We start from the raw sequence: 25,182 nt of genomic DNA, 5'->3' as shown, positions 1-25,182 counted from the left end.
CCGTTTTCATCCCATGATCACATGCTCCCTTTGTGCACACTCGCCTTCCCCCTCCCCTTTCCCCCCTTTAACCAGGAGTTCTACAAGTTTCATTTATACAGCCACAAGACGGTGGTGTAGTCTGCCTCTCCTTGTAGCGCGATTTCCTCTTTTCCTGCTGAAACGGAAAAGGGGTCTTTTTGTTACTAGGTGCTTTTTTCCCGTTTCAAATTAAGCCACAGAAATCTTTCCAAAGTATGAGAGAGGCACTGGAGACTTACAGCATCAAGTAATTGACCCAGAAACTTCTGTGAGTGGCCAGTCACAAGTGGTGAATCAACCTTTTAGAACTGACGCAGGGGAAATCACAGAAAAGCTGGGAATGCACCAACCAATCATGGCTGGGGGGTGGGATGGGACTGACCTGGTGATGTGGGGAAGGGGTGGTGGCCATTTCGGGAACTTGTGGGGGCAAATTTCTTTACTAATTCTGAGTTCTTGCTCGCTAGTAGAGTTGTGAAGGCTTGGGAGGGAAAATTAGAAAATGAAAAGTTTGGATTGGGGGGAACACATTTTCCCCCAAAGTTTTCCAAAAATTCTTGGGGGGAAAAACATGGGGGGAAATGCCTGACTTTTTCCATTCCACTCTCCTCATGGTTTTGTCCGTCCTCTCCCCCTCCCCCATATCTCAACTCATAGGCAAATAGCATCGTAGAGTCATGTTGTTTCTTTCATTTTTCAATCCTGTCCTTCCTCAGGAACTCAGGATGGTGTGTATGGTTCTCTTCCCCTCCCTCAAATCTTATCCTCATAACTTGCCCTGTGAGGTGGGTTAGGCTGAGGGAGAATTCACCTAGTGAGTTGTATGGGGATTTGAACCCAGGTCTCCCATCGTCTAGTCAGTGCCACACACTAGCTCACCTTTTCTACTCTCATGTGCAGCCCCTTTCGGCCTACTATGCTTTTAATCTTATTTCTTAAGTTACAGGAGTGCCGGAAATACATCCTTTCCCACCCCCGAACCTTCTAATTAAAAACAAAAAATACTACTGGCTGGGGTGGGGTGGAGAGTGTTGTTTTTGGAACAAAGTTGTCTGACCGAGCAAATTCCTAGTTGTTAAATTCATGACAGCAGAGGAACTCAGCACACCCACCAAGCTGAAATGGTGGAGTTTTGCACACACAAAATAATAATAATCACAGAGGGAAATGAACAAGCAACATCAGCAGTTGAAGGACTGCAGCATAATAACCTCGAGCTAGGAGGGTTTTTAAAAAACCCAGCCTCAGTTTGGATGGAAGAAAAACTGCAGATTTTCCACCATCATTTCTCTCCCTCCTGTGAGTATTTGCATTGTATATGCAATATTTAATGATTTTTTGTCAATCGCTTAGAAATTTCTTGTAATGCAAGCAGTTCATAAATGCCACGAAATGAAGGCGTACATAAGTCTACATCTCTGCCACCACACAGGTCAATTGCCCCCCATTTGTTCTCCTGCTTGGCTTAGATGCGTGAAAGCCATCAGGGAAAGGCATCTACTTACTTCTCACGGTTTCTTTGCCATCTTTAGTGGTGGTTCCCTCATCGAACTTTGGGTTGTTGACCAAGTTGTGCACTCCGAGGACAGCTATAAGCACCCAAAATAAATAAATAAATAAATAAATAAATAAATAAATAAAATCCAAGCAACAAGAGTAGACTGCAATGAAATATTTGAAAAGTAATATGCTCCTTAGAAATTCTCCCATCTTTGCCCTTAAAGACTTAAAAATTATTCTCTTTTAATGCTCATCTGATCATGTGTCATTGAAGAAGGATGATCAGATCGATTAGTGCAGGGGTGCAGATCCCTCTGGCCACAGATCTGATCCGACCCACTAGGCTCCCCAATCCAGCCTGCATAGCTATGTTTTTTTGCAGGGGGCAGGGCTTGGCTTCCAAGCCCTGTCTCCTCAAGGGATCTCCTCCAACATCTTGCCACCATCACCAAGCATCTGATGCCTAATGGTAGGGCCGGCCCTGGATGGAGCCAAAGGCAAGGAGCATGGTCCAGGGCAGGTCAAGTTCCAACAATGGCAACCAAAAAATAGAAAGGCCAAATGTGAGAAATGTGTTCCAGGGCAATCAGGAGATGAAGTTGAGCGAGCTGATTTGGGAAAGAGACTCAGCCAGGCAGGGTCTTGTCCAGTGAGACATGTTTTTTTAAAAGTTTGGTGGAGCCAGGTTGATCCTCAGGACCAGCAGACTGAGTCCTAAAACAGCTTGAATTGCCGCCCGCAAGGAGCACCGTTCAGTCTGTGTAAGGATGGTGATAATGTGAGACAGGATGCTGTGCACTAGCATTTCAAGCCCTGCTTCAGTGATACCGTGGTTCGCAGGGTCAAAACGCCAGGACTTTGTGATTAGCAGGGATGATGATGTGATCTACCACCCCGCTCAGGATTCCCTGTTCCCTTTGAACTTTGCTCCAATCCTTGCAATAGCTGGGTGGGAAATGTATTTTCCCAGCAACAATATGTGGGCATAAGCTACTGCAAAGTATTTTTGGAATAGCTTGTTCATGGATAGACATTCAACACCCACCAGCTTTACAAAAGATCTGCCCATGTTGAGATGATTGAAACAGCTAAATAGAAATGAAAAAGAAAGCATTGTTTTAAGACAAACCTGCTATATCATAGAGCTCAGTATCAGAGGCGCTGGCCAGGGCTTCTTCTAATTCGGGATCCAGAGTCACCTTCTCCTCTGTGTGGGTTTCTATTGGTCTTTCTTTAGGGATAAACACTTTTCCTTTAAAAGAAAGCAAGTAAAACAAATCAAACAAAGAAATTAAATGCGGTGGAAGCAATGCAACTCTCAGCGATATTGGAAGAATGAATCCATTTTAGCTAGGGGTGGATAAGAAATTCATTTCAGTTCATTTTTTAAAATCAGGATTTAGCCAGTTCACACCTTCCAGACTGGACATGGACTCGAATGCAATCTGCAGTCAAAGTCCCTAGACTTCTGAGCTCACAAGGTGATTTGCAGGCTACCAAATTTGGCTAAAACATTGACAACTGAACTTGGAAACAAGGTGTTCACTTATTATTTTATCCACCTTTTCATTGAGCCTAATAAAGGTATTTTCCTTCTGCAGTGGTGGGGAAACTGTGGCCCTCCAGTTGTTGTTGGAGTCCAACTCCCATGAGCCCCATCCAGTATGGTTACTTGTCAGGGATGATGGTAGTTGTGGTCTAACAACATCCACAGAGCCAAAGGACACCCACCCTTTTTTTTAAAAAAACGTCTTTTTAAAACACCTTCAGTAGTCTGTTATTTTTATCTTCAAGCCAGACACTATTAACATCTGGGTTTTATGATGAAACTTTTTAAAGACGTTGGTGTCTCAGCCTGACTTCTCCCACTGACACCATCCCCAGGCATTCTGATGACAGCAGAGCTAGGACAACGTTGAGTGCTATAAAAACCTGACTTTATGAGTCAGATTTTGAAGGTCCTGCTTTCCAAAGATCCGGCATCGGTCCAAAACGCATCCCTCTGTAGGAACATTCCACTATACGGAAGCCTGTAAAAAGCCACACACACGTTCTCGAGAAATGTTCCCACACAATCTCTTGCCAGTTGATTGCTGTACTCCAACAGGCTCTCAGTTCAACGGAGCGACCTGCAAATGTTTTCTATGGGAACATGAGCTCGAGGCAGAAATCAAGACAAAGCATAAAAGGAAAATAGAGGCATGGGAGGCACGTCAAAAGGGACGTCACACCAGAGCCTTGGGGATCTGTACACACAGCCGTGTGGGCACAAGGCAACTGCTTGGAATCGCTACACACATTGCACCCCAGTTTGTGGTTCAAGCATTACCGGTTTTGAGAGCGCTTATGCTACATGCTCAAAATGCACCATATTACTGGCTGTCACAATAAACTGAACAGGTGAACACCCCTGTTTGAAGTTTTCAAACATAATCAGGACTAAAAAAATAAATAAATAACCTTGACAAAGGAGAACGTGGAGGCTGAGGTGGCTCTGGTGTGCATTCCCCTAGACCCGTAGACCTTCAGTCAAGGCTATCAATGGCTACTAGTCCTGATGGCTATATGCTTATCAGAAGCAGTATGCCTATGTACACCAGTTGCTGGGGAACATGGGTTGGAAGGTGCAATTGCACTCATGTCCTACTTGAGGGATTCCTATGGGCCACTGTTGTGAACAGAATGCTGGACAAGATGGACTCTTGGTCTGATCCAGCATGACTCTACTGATTTTCTTATATTCTTCCTTGCCAGGGTGTGTGATGCTGGGAATTCCATTCTGTTTAAGCCTGATTGGATTTCTCTGGGCCTCTGTTCTGATATGCCCCAGTGGACTAACGGATTCCCTCCGCCCCCGATGATTTGCGCAAATAGAATTGTTTGTTTTAGATTTTTGTGTCTTTAAATTCATGCAAACGGGGGTCATACTTCCCCACCCCCTAATTTTTAAGCTTCGGTCTGCTATATATTCCCATTGCGAATATCCTCATCAATTTCACATACTACTTTATTTAGCCCAGAAGAGCTTTGGGCTAATCAGGGACCCTGTTCAGACAACACGCTAAGCCACAGTGGTTAAGGACTTTGAGCTCAGCTTTATGGCTGAGCGTGTCGTGTGAATCTTTCCTAACCATGGTGCTACATAACTGTGGGTTAAACATGCTCACTAACCATTTACTGCATAAGGGTTAGGGGCCTAACCATGGCTTAGCATGTTGTCTGAACCGGACCACTGACTCTCAGCCTAACCTACCTCACAGGGTTGCTGTGAGGATAAAATGGAGAGGAGCATTATGTACACCTTCAGCTCCCTGGAAGAAAAGATGGGACATAAAGGTAACAAACCAGGAAATAAGCAATAAATGCAAAGGATGAGGCTGTGAAGCAATGGCTAAGAAGATGTGAGCAGTCATCAAGCAACATCCAGAGGGAGAGGCAGGTAACAAAATTATTATTATTATTATTATTATTATTATTATTATTATTATTATTATTATTATTATTCCCGATTCTGCCATCTCCCTGTAAAGCTTTGGAATTCTTTTTCTCTTTCCCTCCCTCATCTTATTCCACAACATAATCGAAACCATGTGGCTGGCATATATATCCACCCCCAAGCAACTGAATTTTCATCTTTTAGCCAGCTGGTTGACGTCGGAGAGTTTGTTTTGTGCAAGAATTCCCTAGCCAAGCAATCTGTTTCACACAAAACGTCAGAAGAGCTGGCTCAGAGAGAAAGTGGGAAATAATGATCCACAGACTTTTCTAGGAAAAAATGGTCTGGTTGGCTTTTCAGATCGCGCCTGCTGTATTCTTTCCACTTCTGCCCCTGAAGTGACACATCCAACTTTGGCGGACATCCAGGGAGTAACATTTGGTGTGCATGGGATGGATTTCTTCTAATGACTCCAGGGGGCGCCAGTTCACTCACACCACCTGCGTTTCGGGCAGCCCTTTACACACTGCCCCCAAATAGGAAAATGCATCAAAGGAGACAAAAAGAGGATAAAAAGATCCATAAAACGCACATACGCCAATTCATGGGGATAGATGCAAATCTGGTAAGAATTACTATAGTTTATAGAAATACAGTAACATTTCACCAAAGGGGGAAGATTGTAACTTGCTCAGTCTCCTGTCCAGGTGCTACCTGTTGATGGACAATTTCAAGTCCCTTGCATAAGAACATCAGAAGGGCCCTGCTGGATCAGACCAAGGGTCCATCTAGTCCAGCATTCTGTTCACACAGTGGCCAACCAGCCATTGGCCAGCGATGAACAAGCAGGACGTGGTGCAACTTTCTGATAGTTCTTTGTCGTTAAGCTGGACTTGGACCAGGCAACCCTTCAAAGAGGCCTTCAAACGCAGGAGTGTCCTCTTGACAGCCCTTCAAACAGAGGACTGTTCTCTGTAAATTTGGGCATGTGGCCACACTACCTGTGCCAGATCACTCCTTTGTACTCAGGGCTGGGCAGAGGTGGGGCCAGTTGGCCTGGGCCTATAATTCTGAGGGGGCCTACTCCGAGTCCCCCTGGGCAAAGTTGCTTGATTTTTCTGTTGTTGATGATGAATTTGCCCAAAGAGAAGGACGTAAAGCATTTCTGAATGTGAAGAAGTGATGTCTTATATACATCTTGAATAAAAGTGCTTGCCATTACCTTTTTAATAAATTGTTCTAGTTAATATGTATTTAGAACTGATTAAAAAATACTTAATGAGTTTGAAATGGGGGCCTACATTTCCCATCTGGCCCGGGCCTATTACCAGCTTTGCCCAGCCCTGTTTGTACTAGGTGTCATCTAAAAGAAAGCGAAATCCACCTGCCCCAGACCAAATTTCCAGGGACAGCTACATCCCCTAACAAATTCCATCATCCCTAACCACTGACCATGCTGGTTGGGGCTGATGGGAGTTGAATTTCAACCCTAGGTTGAGGTTGGGCTGGTCTACCTACTTGGCCATTGCCACCCTGAAGTCCCCTGTGCTACAGCGAGTGCCCTGATCTTGCCAAATGTCATAGTGGAAGCCAGGAAAGAAAATTAAGACAAAACTGCTTCTGATGCTGACGCTCAACCACAACAAAAGCAAGCAATTTACCTGGGTGGCCTTGCACCAACTGTATATGAAAACCCTGTAATCTGGCATTGATCTTCCTAGGGCAGGTGAATTGCAGCAAGAGGCCACACAGCATAAATTGCTCTAGACAGCTTTCCCGTCGGGCTGTGGCTCAGTTGCAGACCACGGACATTTAATGCAGCAGGTCCCAGGTTCGATCCCTGGTCTCTCCAGGTAGCAGTAGGAAAGAATCCTGCCCGAGAGCTGCTGCCAATCCGTGCTAACAATACAGGGCTAGATGGACCAAGGCAGCTTCCTGTGTTCCTATATGTAATGTTGTCCTAAGAGTTTCAGGTAAAGAGACTCATGAGTTGAATCAATACATAAATAACTTTTTACTCAGAAGTTAGTCCCGTTGAGATCAATAGGACTTTGGGTGCTTCCAGACAAGGCGTGGAAGGGGCTATAGATCAATGGCAGAGCAAACGCTTTGCATGTAGAAGGTCACAGGTTCAATCCCTGGCATCTCCAGATAGGGCTAGGAAAGAACACTGCCTGAAAATCCGGAGAACTGCTGCCAGTCAGTGTCAACAACACTGGGCTAGATCAGGGATGGTAGAGAAATTCGAGATGGACTAAAACGAGTTCAGATTTCTAAGAATCCAACCTGCTGAATGTGCTGCAGACTGGCCTCCCCAGGCTGCACAAAGTCCATGGACTTCCGGATTTATTTCTTTTGACTTTTAATTAACGCAAATTCATTTGCAGGATAATATGCACGTTTCTGCTGAGACACATGCCATGCTGGAAAATATACACAGGGGAAAGATGTACAGAATGGGGGACAATACGCTAAATATTACATACTAACCGATTATGTAAATTTCTTAAAGAATTATTTACGCATTTTCCGCATAACGGGGGGAAATTGAATCTGTATGTGAACGGACACCGGGACGAACGAGACTGCACAATCCATGAAACATACATAGAATCGATTTCACAAAATCCAGACATCCCTAGGCTAGATAGACTGAGGATCTGACTCAGTCTAAGGCACACAAAGAGAGAGAGAAGTCTCAAAATGCTATAGGAAAAATTTATTCAACAAAAGCCTAATGCCTTTTGGCCTCTTGTTCTTTTAGGCCTTCTTCAGGGGGTTGTTATAAAGTCTGCAGAAATTACTAGTCGCCATCACAAGACAATTTGTTGTTAATAATTACAGCAGACTTTATAACAACCCCTTGTTATTAAAAAAAAAAAATAATCCTGTGGCATCCTGAGACTCTTCTCCCTGTTTGTGTCCACCTTGGACGCTCACCCTCAATCTAAGGCAGCCTCCTTTCTTCTTAACAGTCCAGCCATTCATGAAGACAAACAGTGTACCTTTCTTTTCTCCAGTAAAAGGTACAACGTCTTCTCTATCTTGGTGCTCCAGTGCTTGTTTCTCCAGGTAGGACAAGAGCCGCTCTCTGTCGAAAGGTCCCGTAGCACCTTTTCTTGTCTGATCCTTCTGTCGGAAGCCCGCTGGCAGAAGGGCATTCTGCCAAAGAAGACAGGAAGAGGTGGACACTGGTACTACGAAGTAAACCCCCAGAACCTTTAGAAAATGTTTGCACCCACTGAAATCACCCCCTGGTTCCACCTGTGAAAAAAAACTTCTCTCCCCCTGACACTTTCAATTTCTACTGCCCCTTGCTGCTCCTCCATGCATTCATTCTTACATGATGTGCTCATATCTGTAACTTTGCGCTTCATGAAGATTTTAGTATGCGATCCCAAATGCTAAAAATCCACCTTTGTCAGGGCCGACCCAAGACATTTACTGCTTGGGTGCCACCTCCCATCCCATGTACAAAAGCCAATTGGACTGGCACTTGAATCTTTCTTCAACTCTGGCAATGGGGAAGCATCTTCCATCGCACCTGACTGGCTTAGGGAGCACAGGGCAGGGTGCCTGGCCCACAGCTTTCTCCTCCAACATCTTGCTGCCGCCTCTGAACATCTGCCGCCTGAGGCAACCACCTCACTCTGCCTAACGGTAGGGCCAGCCCTGACTTTTGTCATTTAGTACACACCTCCGGATCCAAGTCATCAAGAACGTTCTCCAGCTGTTTCAGTTCTTCTTCGGAGAGCTTGCTGAGAATTTCATCTTCGTTGATGTTCTTGTATTTCTCCAGCTCTTTCCGGAATGGCACTGACATGGCTCCTGCTCAGCTGTGTCCCTTGGGGTTTACCTGTCAACCATTCAAGAGCCAGGCTTCTGGATCCCTGTGAAGACAGAGAGACTTTATCAGGTCTCTCCATTATCCTCAAGGTGCAGAAATAGCTTGTTGGCAGGATGATTTGGTTATATATCTAACACCATCCATACTCCTGGGATCCTCCATGTGTGCCTACAACTTCCATCATCCCCAGGCAAAAGAATCAATAGTCATCCTGACTGGTGATGTTGGGGGTTGTAGTCCAACACATCTGGAGGGTGTTGAGTTAAGGAGGGCTGATTATAATACAATACAATAAAGATATAACATTTAAAATTCATAAAATGCTTTCAAGTATTCAAGACAACAACCCTGAATGGATTATTCACACACACACACACACACACAAACACACACTCTGCAGATGGGATGACTGAGGCTGAGAGAGACAGATTATTCATTCATTTATTGCATTTATATCCCGCCTTCTTTCCTCCAAGGAACCCAAGGTGCCGTACATAATCCCAGGATTGTTCCTGTGCATCCAAATGCCACACAGGGGATCCCAGGAGCAAGCAGGGGGGATCCCTCCATTTTCCTGGGATAACCCATAGGTGTAAAAAGGGCCAAGGATGCATTCACAGATCATCACTGTGTTTTAGAGTTGTCCTTGGACTTCAGAGTACCATGTTTTGATTTTACTTTTTATTGGCAGGATCTGTGAAATTCAGGCACGCTGGCAAGCCTGGTAAAACTTAATAAATGAACAAGGTTATGCAAAACCAGCAGCCAAAGAGAATTAGTATAATCCTGTGCAGTTTGGTACCGCTAAATACCGGCATTAGTTTGACAAAAGCTGACTTGATCCACATTATAGCTAACGCTCTCTGCCCCTTTGAACATTAAAAGATGATATATATTTTTTCATTTTAAAGAAAAAGCGCCACAAATATGTGCAAACCATGAACAACTAGACAGAATATTCCAGAAAATATCTAAACTTCAATATACTCTTGAACAAATATAATCAAACTGCCAGCAGACATTCACAGAGCTAAAAACAAAAACAAAAAAAAACCACTGAGGAGATTAATGCTTTTTAGCATGGTATTATAAGATTTGCAAGTTTTCATTGCACTTTAATAATATCTCTAGAAAAGTCAACGCAAGCTTAACTCAAAGATATTGTTGACTAGTTTGGACAAAATGCCGTATGAATGAGCTTCAGGCTCCTGCACACGCCCACTATCTTCTCGTCTCATCTTCCAGTATGACCATAAGAAACCATGGGAAGGAAGGAAGGAAGGAAGGAAGGAGAGAGAGAGAGAGAAAGAAAGAAAGAAAGAAAGAAAGAAAGAAAGAAAGAAAGAAAGAAAGTTAGTTCACCACCCCTGGTCTCAATGAAAAGACACACTGGCCCCGTTGAGAAGACACCTGGAACCATGGCTTGAACCATGGCGAATAAGGCTTTTTGCCTTATTCACCGCGGTTAAAGCTGCGGTTTAAGGTGTCTTCTGAACAGGGCCAGGGCCTTTTCTCTTGCACATGGGATGTCCCAAGCATATAACCTGGGAGTAAATCAGGAGTAGGCACCATAGATAAGAAGCTGTGGCTGAGACTGTCCTCTTATCTCAAATTTCACTCATTCATGGTCCATTCTCTGTAATGGTGTTACAGCATAATCCCTCTTTTTTTTTTTAACAGAAGGGTGGGGAAGGGGAACATTTCTGCATTGCTCAGCTGGTGAAAGAAATGTTTACTTCTTGGGCTCTTGGGAAATTGACATTTAATCATATGATTAGCATGCTTGCCTTGCTAAGTGGATTCTCCACCCTTCGCCTTGTGCACATAAACCACGCCATGCCCTGTCGGAGAGACTTATCTTGTCTGCAATGTGATGTTCTCAAAGAGTTCATTGGCCAAATCCTCTACTGTTCTCCCTCCCTCCTTCCCACTCTCTTTTTTCAAGTTCCAACCAACTTGCTCGGATAATTGGGGCTCATTAGAACAAAGCAGATAAAGCCAAGCCACGCCACGAGAATTTACAACTGCTCAGCAAAAGTGGATCCGACGCACATTTATGATTAAGGAACTGTTTGCACTTGCTCCTATAAAAGAATCAAATTAACCCACACAAATTAATCATCGCTTCCTTATATGATATAGACTGGACTTTGCATATAACTCCAGTTGCCTGTCATCTACACCTGCAGCATGGCACCCATATAATACAAGGAGGTATTCTGGTATTTGCCAGAACTGCCTCCATCCATGGACATACCACCTAAGTATATCTGAGGGAAAGAAAAAGGGACAAGGCTGTGTCCATCAGCTCAGCTGGGGCCAGCTGCCATTTCATAGGACAATGGAGGGGTCCTTGGAGGTCATCTAGTCCAACCCAATGCAAGATCTATAGTGCAGGATGTAGCTGCAACATCCCATCCAGACTCCGTTTAAATACTTCTAGTGAAGGAGAGCCCAGCACTACCTGAGACACCCTGCTCCACTGTCAAATAGCTCTTACTCTCAGGAGGTTTCGCCTAATGTTTAGCCAAAATCTGCTTGCGCACTATTTCCACCCATTGTTTCTGATCCTGCCATCCAAAGCAACTGAGAACAAAACTGCTCCCCTCCCTGAACTACCTCCAGCAATGGCCTTCCCACCTGACTGTATCTCTTTCTTTGGCCTGGCTGCAACTATTTTCTTTTTAAGGGGGGACGTTCCCATGGAGGGAGGGAGGCCATGATAAACATCTGAATTTCATGGCCACTTACTAAAGCAACATACATATGCTTCCCATGAGAGGGCCAGTGTGATGTAGCGGTGTACTGGAACCCCACTCAGTCATGGATCTCACTGGGTGATTTTGGGCCAATCATTGACTCTCAGCCTAACCTACCTCACAGGGTTGTTGTAAGGATAAAATGGAGAGGAGGAAGAGGTCCATGTAAGCCACCTTGGGTTCCATGCAAGAGGAAAAACGTGGAATATTAATGTAATAAACAAACAGATTATTGGGGTTACATAGATTAAGGTCATAACTCTATCAAGCATGAGTGTATGTTTTATAGAATTTGAGCATGAGTATCTGAGGTTGCACATTTCCCTACATCAGTTCCAAGCAACCTTTTGAAATTATCCAGATATTCAATACTGCTCTCATAAAACACGAAGGGCACACAGTGCGGCAAGAAGTCCTCCAGCGTAAATCCCATCAGCTGCACGTGATTATTCCCATCTATGTTAACCTTCTCCAACTTGGTGCCCTAGAGATGTTTTACACTAGAAATCCCACAATCCCCAACTATTGGCCCTGCTTGCTGGGGCTGATGGGAGTTGTAGTCTAAAACACCTGGAGGCACTAGGCTGAGGAAGGCCAGGCTATGCAGACTGAGCAAAATGCAAAAGTACACATTGCAACAGGACGTTTTCCTCCACACACACACCATTGGAATGAATGGGGGTTGCACAGAATTTTCCAAGGTTCCTCTCTCCGCTCCAACAAAAACATTAAGTAAGTATTTGCTGACACAGGACATTTTTTGAACCTGTAGGTTCAAGTTAGTAGAGCACCGGTGTCCCATTGGACTGATTTATTACCATCTGCAATCAGACTAACTAGTAAGGTATTTGATTAATAACTCCTAAATCCTAAGAGTATGACAGCAGGATTGTTTGTTCATGTCAAGAGGAGGAGGAGGAGGGTTCCTGATTTGTAGCTCTATGATGAATTATATCTTGAAATTTCCACTGGCTAATTTGGACTTCAGTTCAGAAAACTGGTTTCTCCTTTGAAGGGAGAACTTTGACTGACAGATCCACTGAAAAAGTCATTCCAGTGAAGGCTGGTGTCCCTGGTGTCAATGCGGCAGTGAATCTGCGCTGGGTTTCAGTCCGAACTCTAAAGGAGCTTTACCCCACTGACATCAGAGCCACCAACCTCTACTGGCTCAGTCTCGTCTTACACGAACAATGAAGTCTAAAAAGTGGCAACCGGACACTTCCTCTCTACATACGTTTCAATACACATTGCTACAAACTAAGGCCATGCATTGGATTCAGCCGAATCCCAAATCTGGTACCGAATTAGGCGGATTCGGAAAGTTTCAGGAGACGTCAGGGCTCCACCAAAGCAGAACAAATCAGAATCCTCCCAAAGTTTCATGAGAAATTCAGAAGGACAGACATGCAGACCTGGTTTGCATGACCTAAGGGGGCATTAATAAGCCCTGGTGACTAGTTAACACACACACACACACACCCATGCGCATGCTGGTCATGTGCTGCTCAATTTACCTAATTAGCTTCAATTGATTAGCTTGTCATGACATCCAAATCCACAAGGGTGGGCAGCTTATGTGCATAAGAAACCATCTAGAACCCAACGTATTTTGGCAATAATTTACTAGCCTGAGAAATGGAGCAGGAATGGTCTTACGTTCCTAGAGGGGGCGAAGCATTCCCCTAATGCTGATTTAGTTTTACGATGTCATCATGAAACTGAATTCTAACAGGCTACATTGTGTTGTGATGTCATCACAGTGGTCCCCAAATCATACAGATCCAGAATTTGCCCCAGCACCGTAGCCAAGCTCACATTCCCCCCCCACCCTTCCCTCCATTACCTTTAAACATTTCCCCCCAGTGCTCCAACATATGCAAGATGGCCGGATCTTGAAGCCACCATTTAAAATGTCCCACAATGCCCCTGGCATAGCATCACTCTGGGGCCTTGCGGGAAATGAAACTGAATTCTAATGTCATCCTTCATGACTGAAAATTAAAATAGTGGCGTGGCGCCCAATTTAGTTCAAGTCCAATTCAAAAGACATCTATGTGACCGGTTCTGGTCCTTTTCTAATGTGCCCAGTTGATCAACGCTTTGCTGTTCCCTTTGCAAAGGTGTCCATGTGACTGTGCAGCTATTTATGCACATCAAACCCCACACTTCCTTTGATCCAGAGAAGATGAAAGAGTTTTAGTGTTTAGGGAAGAAAGGAAAAAGGAAGAAAGAACCCACACACTCCCACTTTGACAAATGGGAAACTTCCCAATAGAACGGTACATTAAGAGCCTTTGGAGAACTCTTAATGTTCTAAAGAAGAGGCTGATGCTAGGGAAAATGGAAGGCAAAAGGAAGAGGGGCCGACCAAGGGCAAGATGGATGGATGATATTCTGGAGGTGACAGACTTGACCTTGGGGGAGCTAGGGGTGGCGACAGCCGACAGAAAGCTCTGGCGTGGGCTGGTCCATGAAGTCACGAAGAGTCGGAAGCAACTGAACGAATAAACAACAAAGAGAACTCCTGCCAACAATGTGAGCAGACCTTGTGTCATTAATCTCACCCCCACCCAAGCCCAATTGAAATAGAAGGTAATTGTATTATATACAAAAAAGCAGGAGATATACAGTATATATTCTGCTTTTTTTCCTTCTTAAGGAACCCAAGGTGGCTTACGTAATCCTCCTCTCCATTTTATCCTCACAACAACTACCCTACGAGGTAGGTTGGGCTGAGCGTCTGCGACCAGCCCAGTCACCCAGTGAGCTTCCATGGCCCAATGGGGACTAGAAGCCAGATCTCCCAAGTCCCAGTCCAACACTCTAACTACCTACACCACACTGGCTCTCTCACCGGTGTTTGCTTGGTGGAAACATGGCTGAGAGAAACAGAGAGAGTGGTCCAACATCGCCCTTGGTAGATTTTTCTCCTGGGGCACTCCCAGGAATGGGCTGCTGGCACCTGGAAGCCATCTATCCAGGCTGTGTCACCTGCGCTGGTCCCCGGTTGACAAGAAAACCCACATGAGCGGCAGAACCTCCATGTGCCGAGGGGAATCAGAGACCAGGTGAGCCGTTTCACCCGAGGCTGTCACTCATGCTGCAGAGATTGACAAGGGCAAGATCTTTATCTCGAGGAGACGAGAGGGTTGAGGCTCCCCCTGTCCTTTTAACAGCCATCATTCCACCTGGGGGGTTTCCTCATCCCTTTGATGCTCCTCTTCGATGCTCCCCTTCAGCAAAGCACTTCAAAGAGGTCAGTACAATGTTGTCCCTTGCTGGCATCACCTGGCCTCACCTCCATGGTTCCTCTTGGCTCTCATTTGCTTCTCCTTCCATTTTGCATTCTCTTTCCCTTGCTGCGTGCCGCCCCTCTTCTTTCCACCTTTAAAATGTATTGATTGGTATATTAAGGGCGCAATCTTATGGGATACGCCCTGGGTACTCTTAGGCCTCTGATCTTGGAGGCTTATGGATATCCTATACAGGGTCTCCTGCTCTGCATTTAATAGGGTGACCCTATGGAAAGGAGGACCGGGCTCCTGTATCTTTAACAGTTGCATAAAAAAGGGAATTTCAGCAGGTGTCATTTGTATGCATGTCGCACCTGGTGAAATTCCCTCTTCATCAAAACAGTTAAAGCTGCAGAAGCTATACTGCAGCTATACTGTGACCAGACTTAAAAGAGGGCAGGGCACCTGCAGCTTTAACTGTTGTGATGATGAAGAAGAAATTTCCCCAGGTTCCCCATATATACAAATGACACCTGCTGAAATTTGCTTTTCAATACAGCTGTTAAAGATACAGGAGCCCTGTCCTCCTTTTCATATGGTCACCTTACATTTAAGCTAGACAGGTATCCATGCCCATCTAGCAAAGGCTTCGGGGGGTGGGGGGAGGAAAGGAGGCTGGGGTGGCCATATGATTTCTCACATGGCTGCCATCCCGGTCTCCCCCCACCTGCCGCCTTTTCTCCGTGTCCGTACTCTGTATTGCGAGGACAGAGAAGTAGCTGGCACAGTTCTCAAAGCTCAGAACCAGGAAACCAAGCAATCCCAGACATTGTCCTAGGGGACATAGGATTGCTCCCTTAATAGATTTATACAGCTGGCCATATCTAAAAAAATACCTCTGAAAGGTGGAATATCATTTTCCCACCCATCTTGATTCCATGCAAACCCTACACAAACACACACAAACACACACTTTTATCTCTGTGCATGTTTTCACAACAAAAAACTGTTTCAAACACTTTTTTAATTATTTTGTATGTAATAGATTTTTTAATAATATGTTTATAATGTATTTTGAGGTTTTAATATTTTGTAAACTGCTCAGAGAGCTTTGAAATATAAATCATAGGTTCGCTTTGCACATTCCAAGTACTCCTGAACGTCTCATGTTCTGTCAATACTTCACCGGTATGCCTTCAGGCAAATTCTTCTGGGGTGATTTTTTTTAAAAGAAAAGAAATTCAGCAGAGCACTTGGTTTATTTTAAGTATAACAACGATGATCATCACATCTCATAAGAAAGAGAGGATCACATGCATAACATAGCTGATATCTGTGAGAAGAGCCCTGCTGGATCAGACCAAGGGTCCATCTAGTCCATCATTCTGTTTACACCAGGACCAAACAGCTGCCCATGGGAAGCCCACAAGCAGATACAGCACCCTCTCACCAATATTTCCCAGCAACTGGTGTACATAGGCCTACTGCCTCTGATACTAGAGTACTAGCCACCAGGACTAGTAGCCATTAATAGCCTTCTCCTGGGAGTTCTCTGACCCCCTTTTAAAGCCATCCAAACTGGTGGCCATCGCTATGTCTTGTGGTAGCTAATTCCATAGTTTGATTTTGAACGGTGTGAAGAGCTCTACTGGAAGAGCATCTAAGGATCAGGATAACACTCAGGCATGCTCGTGTAGGAGAAAGTGGCCTTCATCTTTAACCACCACTGCCACAACATCCTCAGCAACCATCATTCAGCCTTTAAGCCTGGAGGTTCCATGTAGCCAACATGGCTAGCCGTCACTGAGAGGTCAAGATGGAATTCAAAGAATTTTGGTGACCTCACACATCCCTGATGGATGCTTCCATATTCACATTATCTTCTGGGTCTGGGGGTCTATATCAGAGGCTTTATCCTCTTGAAGAGCAGGACACGTATGACAGTATGAAGCAGCTACAACATCTCTGTCAAGGTATTCTTTGAAGGGAGATAGAGTGGTGTAGTAACTAGCATTGATTAAGACTGGGAGACCCAAGTTCTAATCCCAACTCAGCCATGAAGTTCACTGGAGGCCCTTGGACCAGTTATTCTCTCTCAGCTTAACCTACCTCACAGGGTTGTTGTAAGGATAAAACGTGGGCAGGAAAAGACACCATATATGTTGCCCTGTTCTTTTTGGACAAAGGGTAGGATTTTTTATTTTTTTTTAAAGACCCACAACAAAGAAATAAGTAATTTCAACGCAAAAAGGTTTAAATGCTCCTGCAAGAGAAATTAACTGAACATGGAACTTGGAGATAGGCCGAGGCATCATTATCATCATCATTGTTATTAGCAGTGTCGTGCCCACAAATAATCCTTAGAGTAACTGTTTCCATTCAGAAAGAATCCTTGTTTCAATGAGCAATTCAAGCCGTGGTTAACCAAGGTCACCATCTTGTAATTTCTTCCTTGGGCTCCTGCAGGAGGAGTTTCCCACAATGCTATTTGATGTTCTTTCTTTTTTTTTTTCATTCAGAGATAACGTTCCATGGGAACCCAGACTGACTTCAGAAAACAGGGATATTCTGCACACGAAAAATACATAGCGAGAGATAACGGCAGTGCTCATTCCCATAATCTCCCAGTTCCTTGAGTCCAGTATCACAGAATGTAGGGTTAGAAGTCTTCTCCCCCACAATGCCCAACCGAGCGCCTTTGAGGATTACAGCTAAGCTCAGGGTAGTGGAGGCTGGTGGCTCCGATGTCAGTGAAGTGGCGAATCTGCTAGAGGTTTCAGTTGGAACCAGAACTCTGAAAAGAGCTATCCAAGGTGTGAAGTAGTTCTGGCTGGAATGGATTCACTGCCCCCACTGGCTCAGAGGGGACAAGGAAGTCCAAGGGGAGTGGCAGATGAACAACATCAAGCCTGCTGCTTCAGCCCTGTAAGCTATGGATCCACTACACCTGTCCAGGTCTGCCAAGCTTCCTCACTGTAGGACCAAATGACCAAAAACAAAGATTCGGTGACTTGCTTCGTTCAAGGCAAATCAGGTGACCCAGATCTCTGTTCATAAGTCATTGTACTTAATCTTAGAAGTTACCACTTGGTGAACTTGGGAGCTAAAGGCCCAAGGCTTACATTAAGGAGCATTCCAGAAGCAAACACGCAGTCATAGTCAGAGACTTAACTCCCAGGACTACATGAGCAATCCAAAGCACTCAGAGGATCACGCTATAAGATTCAAGAACAGGTGATGCTTCACAATTCAAGAGGAGTCGCGGCGAGAGCCCCATACAAAACCAAAACAAAATAGAGACAGACAACAGCAAGAACTCCATACTCAGGAGCCCGAGCGGACCCGGGTTCAAGGTCAGGAACAGTTGCAGCTAGGCTGAGTCCCTGCTCTTGGGGACAGGTTTGTTCCAGGGCAGCAGTCCCAGCTGAAGGATTTCTATGCACAGTAGCCCCAAGCTGGCTCTGGTTCAAGGTTACAAGAAATCAGTCCTGACAACACCAGATGTTACTGGTGGCAGTCCAGTAACATGTGGAGGGGTACCATTTCCCTGCTTTAAACAAATATGAGGGATAGAAGCTGGGGCCGTCTCCATGTGAGACATGTGCCCAGTTTCGACGTGCAGGATGCGACCAGCGCTTCAAGACGTCTAGAACAAAGACTGTCCTACGCTGCCTGGCACTGCGCGGATCTTCTGATCCGAGCATCCTTTATCCTAGGAATGTTTCCCCCCCCCCCCTTTAGATGAGGCTCAGCAGGGACAGGAGTTCCATGCTCAGGAGGATCAAATGGCTTGCCAGATCTGAAGTTAAGGAGTGGGGGGGGGGTCAAAGACAGACAGACAGAGGAGTTTTGCTTCTTGGTACATTTGGCTGGTAATTCTGAAAGCTTTCTACCGGGGTGGCAGTGTGACCCCGGGTGGTTGTCAGGCTTTGGGTAAGGTTGTTTTAAAAAATGAAAAGAAGAAAAGCAAAGCTTATTACGCTCCTCCAGGCATGCTTCTTTTGGCATACGTCTCTGGCACGGTGCACTTTCTTTTCTCTCAGCCTCTGCCGATTACACAACCACAGCTGGATTACGTGAGGGTCATCTACTGGAGATGCTGCAGAGAACACAATGTGTGTGGGGGGGGAAGCAGATTTTTCTTGACAACTGGGTCCCATTAAGGGTGTGTTTGTTTGTTTGTTTCTAAGCAATCATTTTAATGAATTTCTCTGATTGGAAAAAAAATACCAAAAGAAGAGAGACAGGAGGCGAGCGCTCCAACCAATATTTTATTTTGATTTTTTTAAACGCCCTGTCCATATCAATAATTATATATCACACCCAAGTCCTTTTCTCCTCATTCATTACATTGAGAGAAGGTAGGGATCATTCGAAAAGGCCTCCAGCCCTCTTAGGGTACAATCCCAAATGCACTTTCTACTGAGTAAGCTCAATGGGACTGACTTCTGAGTAAACCCACATGAACTTGCCCAGTGTTTGTGTCCTGCCTCCAAACCCACGAGAAGAATCCGAGGGCGCCGGAGGCTGTGCCAGCCTATCCTTGCTTCCCTGGGTGTAAAGCCCCCTTGGAAACGACAGGGCTTACTTCTGAGTAGAGATGCACAGGGCTGCACAATCCTAGTGTCAGACGCATCTGCTAAATTTAGCAGCTAAAAACAGAGCTGGAGAGGCCCCAATTCTAAAAATGATCAGTGATACCAAAAAGAATAATGATCTCTATTATTATTATTATTATTATTATTATTATTATTATTATTATTATTATTATTCCTCTGCACTGAGTCAAACCACTTACTGTGTGATGGGGTGGGGGGAATAAATTTCCTAAAATGGTCAGTGATACTAATAAGAAGAACAATATTTCTCTATTATTATTATTATTATTATTATTATTATTATTATTATTATTATTATTTAAAGCACTTCTGCACTGGGGCAGACCACTTGGTGTGTGATGGGGGAGAGCAGAATAAATAAATATTCTTGCCTATGCCACCACCTCTTTTGCACGCCCTGGATGAGTTCCACCTTGCAAAGATCCGGGAACCCACCCACCCCCCGCCCTCCCCGCAGGGAGCCAGGGCTAGGACCCCCACCCCACCCCTCCCACCTCCTGGTAGCAGCGGCAGCAGCCGCGCCAGCACCAGTAAGGCTGCGGGCCTGTACCCCGTTGCCCGGGGCGTAAGCGCCATCGAAGCCAACGGGACTCCCTTCTGAGCAGACGCGCCTGGGATTGCTGGGGCGCGCCGTGGCTTGAGGGGTCCCCGTCTGGGCTTTTCCCGCAGACAACCGCCCCGGGGCGCTCTTCGGTCTTCAGCCCCCCCAGCAGGCATGGATGACTGACGCGCCCGGGCAGAGAGAGGGCGAAAAAGGGGATGCTGTTCATCTCGGCAGAGCCAGGCCAGGGGAGGCTGGGGGCTCCGATTCCGGTGGGGCTGTGAATCCACCCTGGGTTTCAGGCGGAACCAGCCAGGAGTCCAAAGGGAGCTCTCCATGGTGCTGAACCTATAGGAGCGCTCCTTTCGAGTCCTGGCTGGTTCCGCCTGAAACCCGGGATGGCTTCACAGCCCCACCGGAATCGGAGCCCCCAGCCCCCACTGCTCCAGGCGCTGGGAGATGGGAAGGGGCGGCGGAATGGACCACACCATGGCCCGCGCTCCCGCCCGCCCGCCTAGCTCTCTCCCTGCAAAAAGGCGGGCCCGGGGATGCTTTCTGCCGAGCCTCCATCCTTCAGCTGGGGGAGGCAGCAAGTCCATATGCAGGCATCCTGGAGCTGTGGGTGTTGGGGCGGAGATCGCAGGCTTACCTGCCTTGTCTGCGGCCGGAGGAGGGTGCAGGCGCGAGTTCGGCCGTCCCTCTGCCCGCCTGCCGGCTCCTGCTGTGCCTGATACAGCCCTCCCTTCCTCCTCCCCCCGCCCCAAAAGCCCAGAGGACTGTCAACAGGCAAGGCGCGCTCCCTTTCTCCCTGTCTCTCTCTCCAAGCCAGACGGTTGCGCAGCCTCAATCCTTAGTGCTGAGCACTATGGGACTCGTAGTCCCAGGCTGCTGCAACAGAGAGAGATGCTCAGAGAACTCGGCTGCTGCTGGATCCGTTCTCTTTCTTTTCAGCATCCTCTCTGCCGAGACGGATCACCACTCCATCGTTTCCCTGGCAGGGCTCCTGCTGCGCCTTCAACCTCCGCAGAACTTGGAGCTGCGGAAGTTCCCCCATTGCTCTCTCTCTCTCTGTTGCACCTGTTGAATTCCTGCCTGAAGCACCCAACCCTATTTCGCAAGTGAAAATGGTGACGCACTTGCGACACCGCTAAGGGCCGCTGCCTGACAGCACAGCCTAAAACGTCACTGAGTTGGACCCAGTCATACCTAGAGTAGACCCATTCAGAGCAATGGAGCTTTATGCTAAACATGGCCAACAGAAGTCCTATTGATTTCAGTGGGCCTATTCTAAGTATGACTAAGCCGGATCCAACCAACCCACTGTACCTTTGCTGGTTAACTTGAGCACCTGCCAACAGGTCATACCTTTTTCAAAAAATTAAATCTTAGACATCATAATTTCTAGCTTTCTGAATCCAAGATGTGCAGCTGCAGTTAATGGTTAGAGGAAACTAATTAATGGTCACTGTAATTACCTGATATACATTTAAGTTTTAATGGAACCATCAGAACCTGTATTTCTTGCATTGCCTTTCCTCTGACCTCATTGCTGACTTCTCTCTCTCTCTCTCTCTCTCCCTCTCTCTCTCTCTCTCTTCCTCTCCTTTTCTCCCTTTCTCCCTCTCTTCCCCCACCCATGTGTATGCATACCTCTCAACACATTAAGGTGCCACAAGACTCAATTTGTTAGAGAAAAGGCATCATGCACACATGCTCAGACACATTGCAAACCTGGATTCTGGCATGAAAAACAGATTCTGGGGTTGAAACTGCAGGGGGCGGAGGACTACAGCTAAGCCCATCACGTTGCAAAGTTGCAGTTAACATGAACTTCGCTACTAGCTCCTAGGTTTTCCCGATGCTATGAGATAAAAACAGAATGTTCATCCGATTCCTTGCTGTATGTTTGCAACCTAGGCTTAGATCCTGTGAGTCAATGGCTGCTAGTCCTATGGCTATGCGCTACCTCCAGTATCAGAGGCATTATGCCTAGGTACACGAGTTGCTGAGGAACATGGGCAGGAGGAGGGTGGTGTTACACTCATGTCCCACTTGTGGGTTTCTCATCTGCAGCTGGTTGAACAGAATCCTGGACGAGATGATAAACCCTTGGGCTGTTCCAGCAGGACTCTTCTTATGTTCTTATGTTCTCTCACCAGAGCAAAAAAGAAAGAAAAAAAAGTACTTGCCAGTGGCCAGCTGGCAAGTGCATTGGAGGATCCTTGGGTCTGTACTTTTCTTATATTGATTGTACACGGTAGGAGATGAGTAGGACATTCCACCAGGATCTTAACACATCTTATAGGAGTGTGTGGTTCTGCCCCCATCTTTTATTCTTCGATTCATCCCCGCACTGTACTCCAACCAAAGGCAAAAAGCAAGTAAAGCCTGTATTAGCACCTTCCTTTGAATCCATTCTAGATTTCAGATAGAACCAGCCAGGACTCTAAAGAAGGTGCTGAACATGTTTTGGGGGATAGGGTTCAGCACCTTGGAGAGTTCATTTAAAGTTCTGTCTGGTTCTGCCTGAAACCCAGAATGGATTCACAGCCCCACCAGAATTGGAGCCACGAGCCTCCACTGCCCTGATCTAAAGAGTGTGTGTGTATGTATACAAGGTCATTAAGTCCAGAATCTAAAATTACTGCACATAGGCATGTGCAGCACATTTCATTAGGGTGTGCACCCAGGGATTTTTTTTAAAAAGGTGATCATTTATTAAATACTCAGTCATAACGGATGTTATTTTTATTCATTTGTTTATTAAACACTGTAGACACTGATGCCCTACTGTATTCGGCTTGCCTGACTGCAGGAGGTCCGTTGCAGATGACGGGGGATGAGGAGATCCTTTTTGAAGCATGCTGCATGCCGGGGGTGGCAGCAATGGAGCAGCCATAGGGCAGCTGGAGGACCATTCCTGCTGTGTGTGGATCCCCCTCTGGATCCCTTCTCAGTGCCCCCCCTCAATTTGGCACTTATTGTTTGAGACATTAGGGTGTGCCCGGGCACACCCCTTGCGCACGCCTATGTTACTGCACCATTGATAGTTTGAAACACAGAGGACAGGCTGCTACCCTGCTTCCTCTCTAAGTGGAACACCTGCCTGTCCCATCTTTTCCTAGAAGCAATTTTAGGCATTCCTGTGATCAAAGATTCCAATTACAATAGAGCAACATCCTTCCAGGGCATTTGAATGCATCTGCTTGAGGATGAACCCAACTATAAGCAGCAATGCCATTTCAAAGCTAGAACTGCACGTAAAGCCGGTCTGGTAAACACCAAAGAGATTTTCTCCTATCATTGATGTATAATGAACCATGCGTTCATTTAATTAAACAGCGTGGCTTTTTATAGTGACACAATATAAACGGCTTAATTATGAGGAAGGTATTGGAATATGTCATCTAGGATAAATGGTAAGAGACATGTCTCATTTCTGTCTTCACCCATGAATATATTCACTCATCAAGGGCATGTATGAATCAGGATTCCTCACCATACACAGATCTCAAAATGCACTCATTCAGTACAGCCAGTTCCTGCTAGCCAAACCACAACAGTGATTCTGTGACTGGGTTCGCACAACACAGCAATCCACACACAAGGCTGAGTATGGGATGAGAGTTTGTTGGCATTGAACCATAGGTTGTTGTTGAAACATGAGTTAAGTCATGGCTCTGCTCTTCCATTTTGGATTTTGAGAAGCAGAGCCCGTCCTTCGAGGAAGGAGCTTTGTAATCAGCCTGCCTTGCTCAAGCCTTCAGCTGCAAGCTTGCAAAAAGGCCAGCCTCCTGAGGAGCTTGGCTGAATTATAATAGGCCCTTTGCACACTGGCGGGCATACTCTGGGCATACAAAAGTCCCTCTTCATTCAAGCCACGGGCAGGGTGCCAGGAGCACTCAGCTTTGCTTTGTGGCACCTCTCACCCTGATCATTTTCAAGTGAAACTCTCCCAGCCGTTCTACAACCCAGGCAGAGATCCATTGCAGAAACACACACACACACACATCCGCCCTGTTTACCATACAGAGGATGCTTCATGTAGCAGAACAAAGGGCTCTAACATAGTCTTTCATGTTGGATTCTCCCATTCCGAGCCCACGAGAGGGGCGGGGGGACTAACCTTGACCTCAACAATGTGATAGATTCATTGAGGGTTGCCTCCTCTTCAGAACTGGAACGGACTGTCCGCATATCAGAAGCAGAACATTTCTTGCGGACAGAGTTTGTCCATCTTTCGGTGAAGGCAGAATCTTTTCTCTGAGTGAATTTCAATCTGTTTTCAAAGGAAGACACGGTGGGCTGTCAAAAAGGGCTCAGAACAGCAAATACGATTATTATTCTGCCTCCCCTGCTCCACCGAAGTAAGGACAAAAGCTTGTGCCAAAGGTGTAATGCGCAAAGCAGCAAGGAAGGCGTTCCAAAATTGAGGAGCCACCACCAAGAAAGCCCTGCCTCTTGTACTCGCTGGCCTAGCCGTTCTAATCGGCACGAATGTGAGCAGAGTGTCTGGGTAGGACAGAACAGGTGAAGGGACTCCATTAGGTCCCTGACAGTTCAAAGCAGCCTTCTCCAAGTTCATGCCCCCCAGATGTTTTGGACTGCAACTCCCAGCATTCCTGGCCATTGGCCAGGGTGGCTGGGGCTGATGAGAGTTACAGTCAAAAACATCTGGAGGGCAGGAGGTTGGAGAAGGCTGCTTTTATGTTTTTTAAAGGCGATAACCAGTACTTTGAAATCAGCCAGTATGTAGTAGTTATTAGAGTTGTGCCCTACCTGTAATATTGCATAAAGTATTTGTTTTATGGATAAACATGAGTCTCCCTTGAAGAGCCGGACAGCTGCAGGGCACTCGGGCAGCTCATGCGCTCGCTGGGCGCATCAGCTGAGGCGGAGCAGGGCCAGCTGCTCAGCGGGTGCACAGAAAAACATACATCCGGATCATTCAGATGTCGGAATCCCCATTTGGACCTGGATCCGAAGCAGGTCGGATCGGGTCCGAATCAGGCCGAGGCAAATCAGGGCTGTTTCAGAAGCTCTGAAACTGCCTCCAGAGTGGGTTGGGGGGTGTTCATGCACAGCTCTAGTAGTTACAGCTCATTGAGGGGGCACTCCAGTACATCTTTAGTCAGAAAAAAGTCCTAGAACTCCCAGCTGGGTGTTGCAAGCAAGCGTTCCCCCCACCCCACGTCATTAATAGGATATTATATATAGGATTAATTT

At 46.1% G+C, this 25,182-nt stretch overlaps 1 protein-coding gene across 1 annotated transcript in view; it reads right to left on the bottom strand.

The window, feature by feature from the left end:
• Positions 1–20,668, bottom strand: part of LOC134409544 (tropomodulin-2) — a 28,764-nt gene extending 8,096 nt beyond the window's left edge. Inside the window, exons 1-5 of the mRNA XM_063142316.1 lie at positions 20,606–20,668; positions 8,655–8,847; positions 7,963–8,119; positions 2,651–2,773; positions 1,527–1,610 (exon numbers count right to left, since the gene is read on the bottom strand). Of these exons, the coding sequence (XP_062998386.1) occupies positions 1,527–1,610; positions 2,651–2,773; positions 7,963–8,119; positions 8,655–8,780 (490 nt within the window). The 5' untranslated portion in view covers positions 8,781–8,847; positions 20,606–20,668. The remainder of the gene's footprint in view (positions 1–1,526; positions 1,611–2,650; positions 2,774–7,962; positions 8,120–8,654; positions 8,848–20,605) is intronic.
• Between the last annotated feature and the right edge of the window lie 4,514 nt (positions 20,669–25,182).

Source organism: Elgaria multicarinata, chromosome 16 (assembly GCF_023053635.1).
Source record: "Elgaria multicarinata webbii isolate HBS135686 ecotype San Diego chromosome 16, rElgMul1.1.pri, whole genome shotgun sequence".
Lineage (NCBI taxonomy): Eukaryota > Metazoa > Chordata > Lepidosauria > Squamata > Anguidae > Elgaria > Elgaria multicarinata.
Note: the sequence above shows the minus strand (reverse complement) of the source record. Positions and strands in the feature narration are given on the sequence as shown.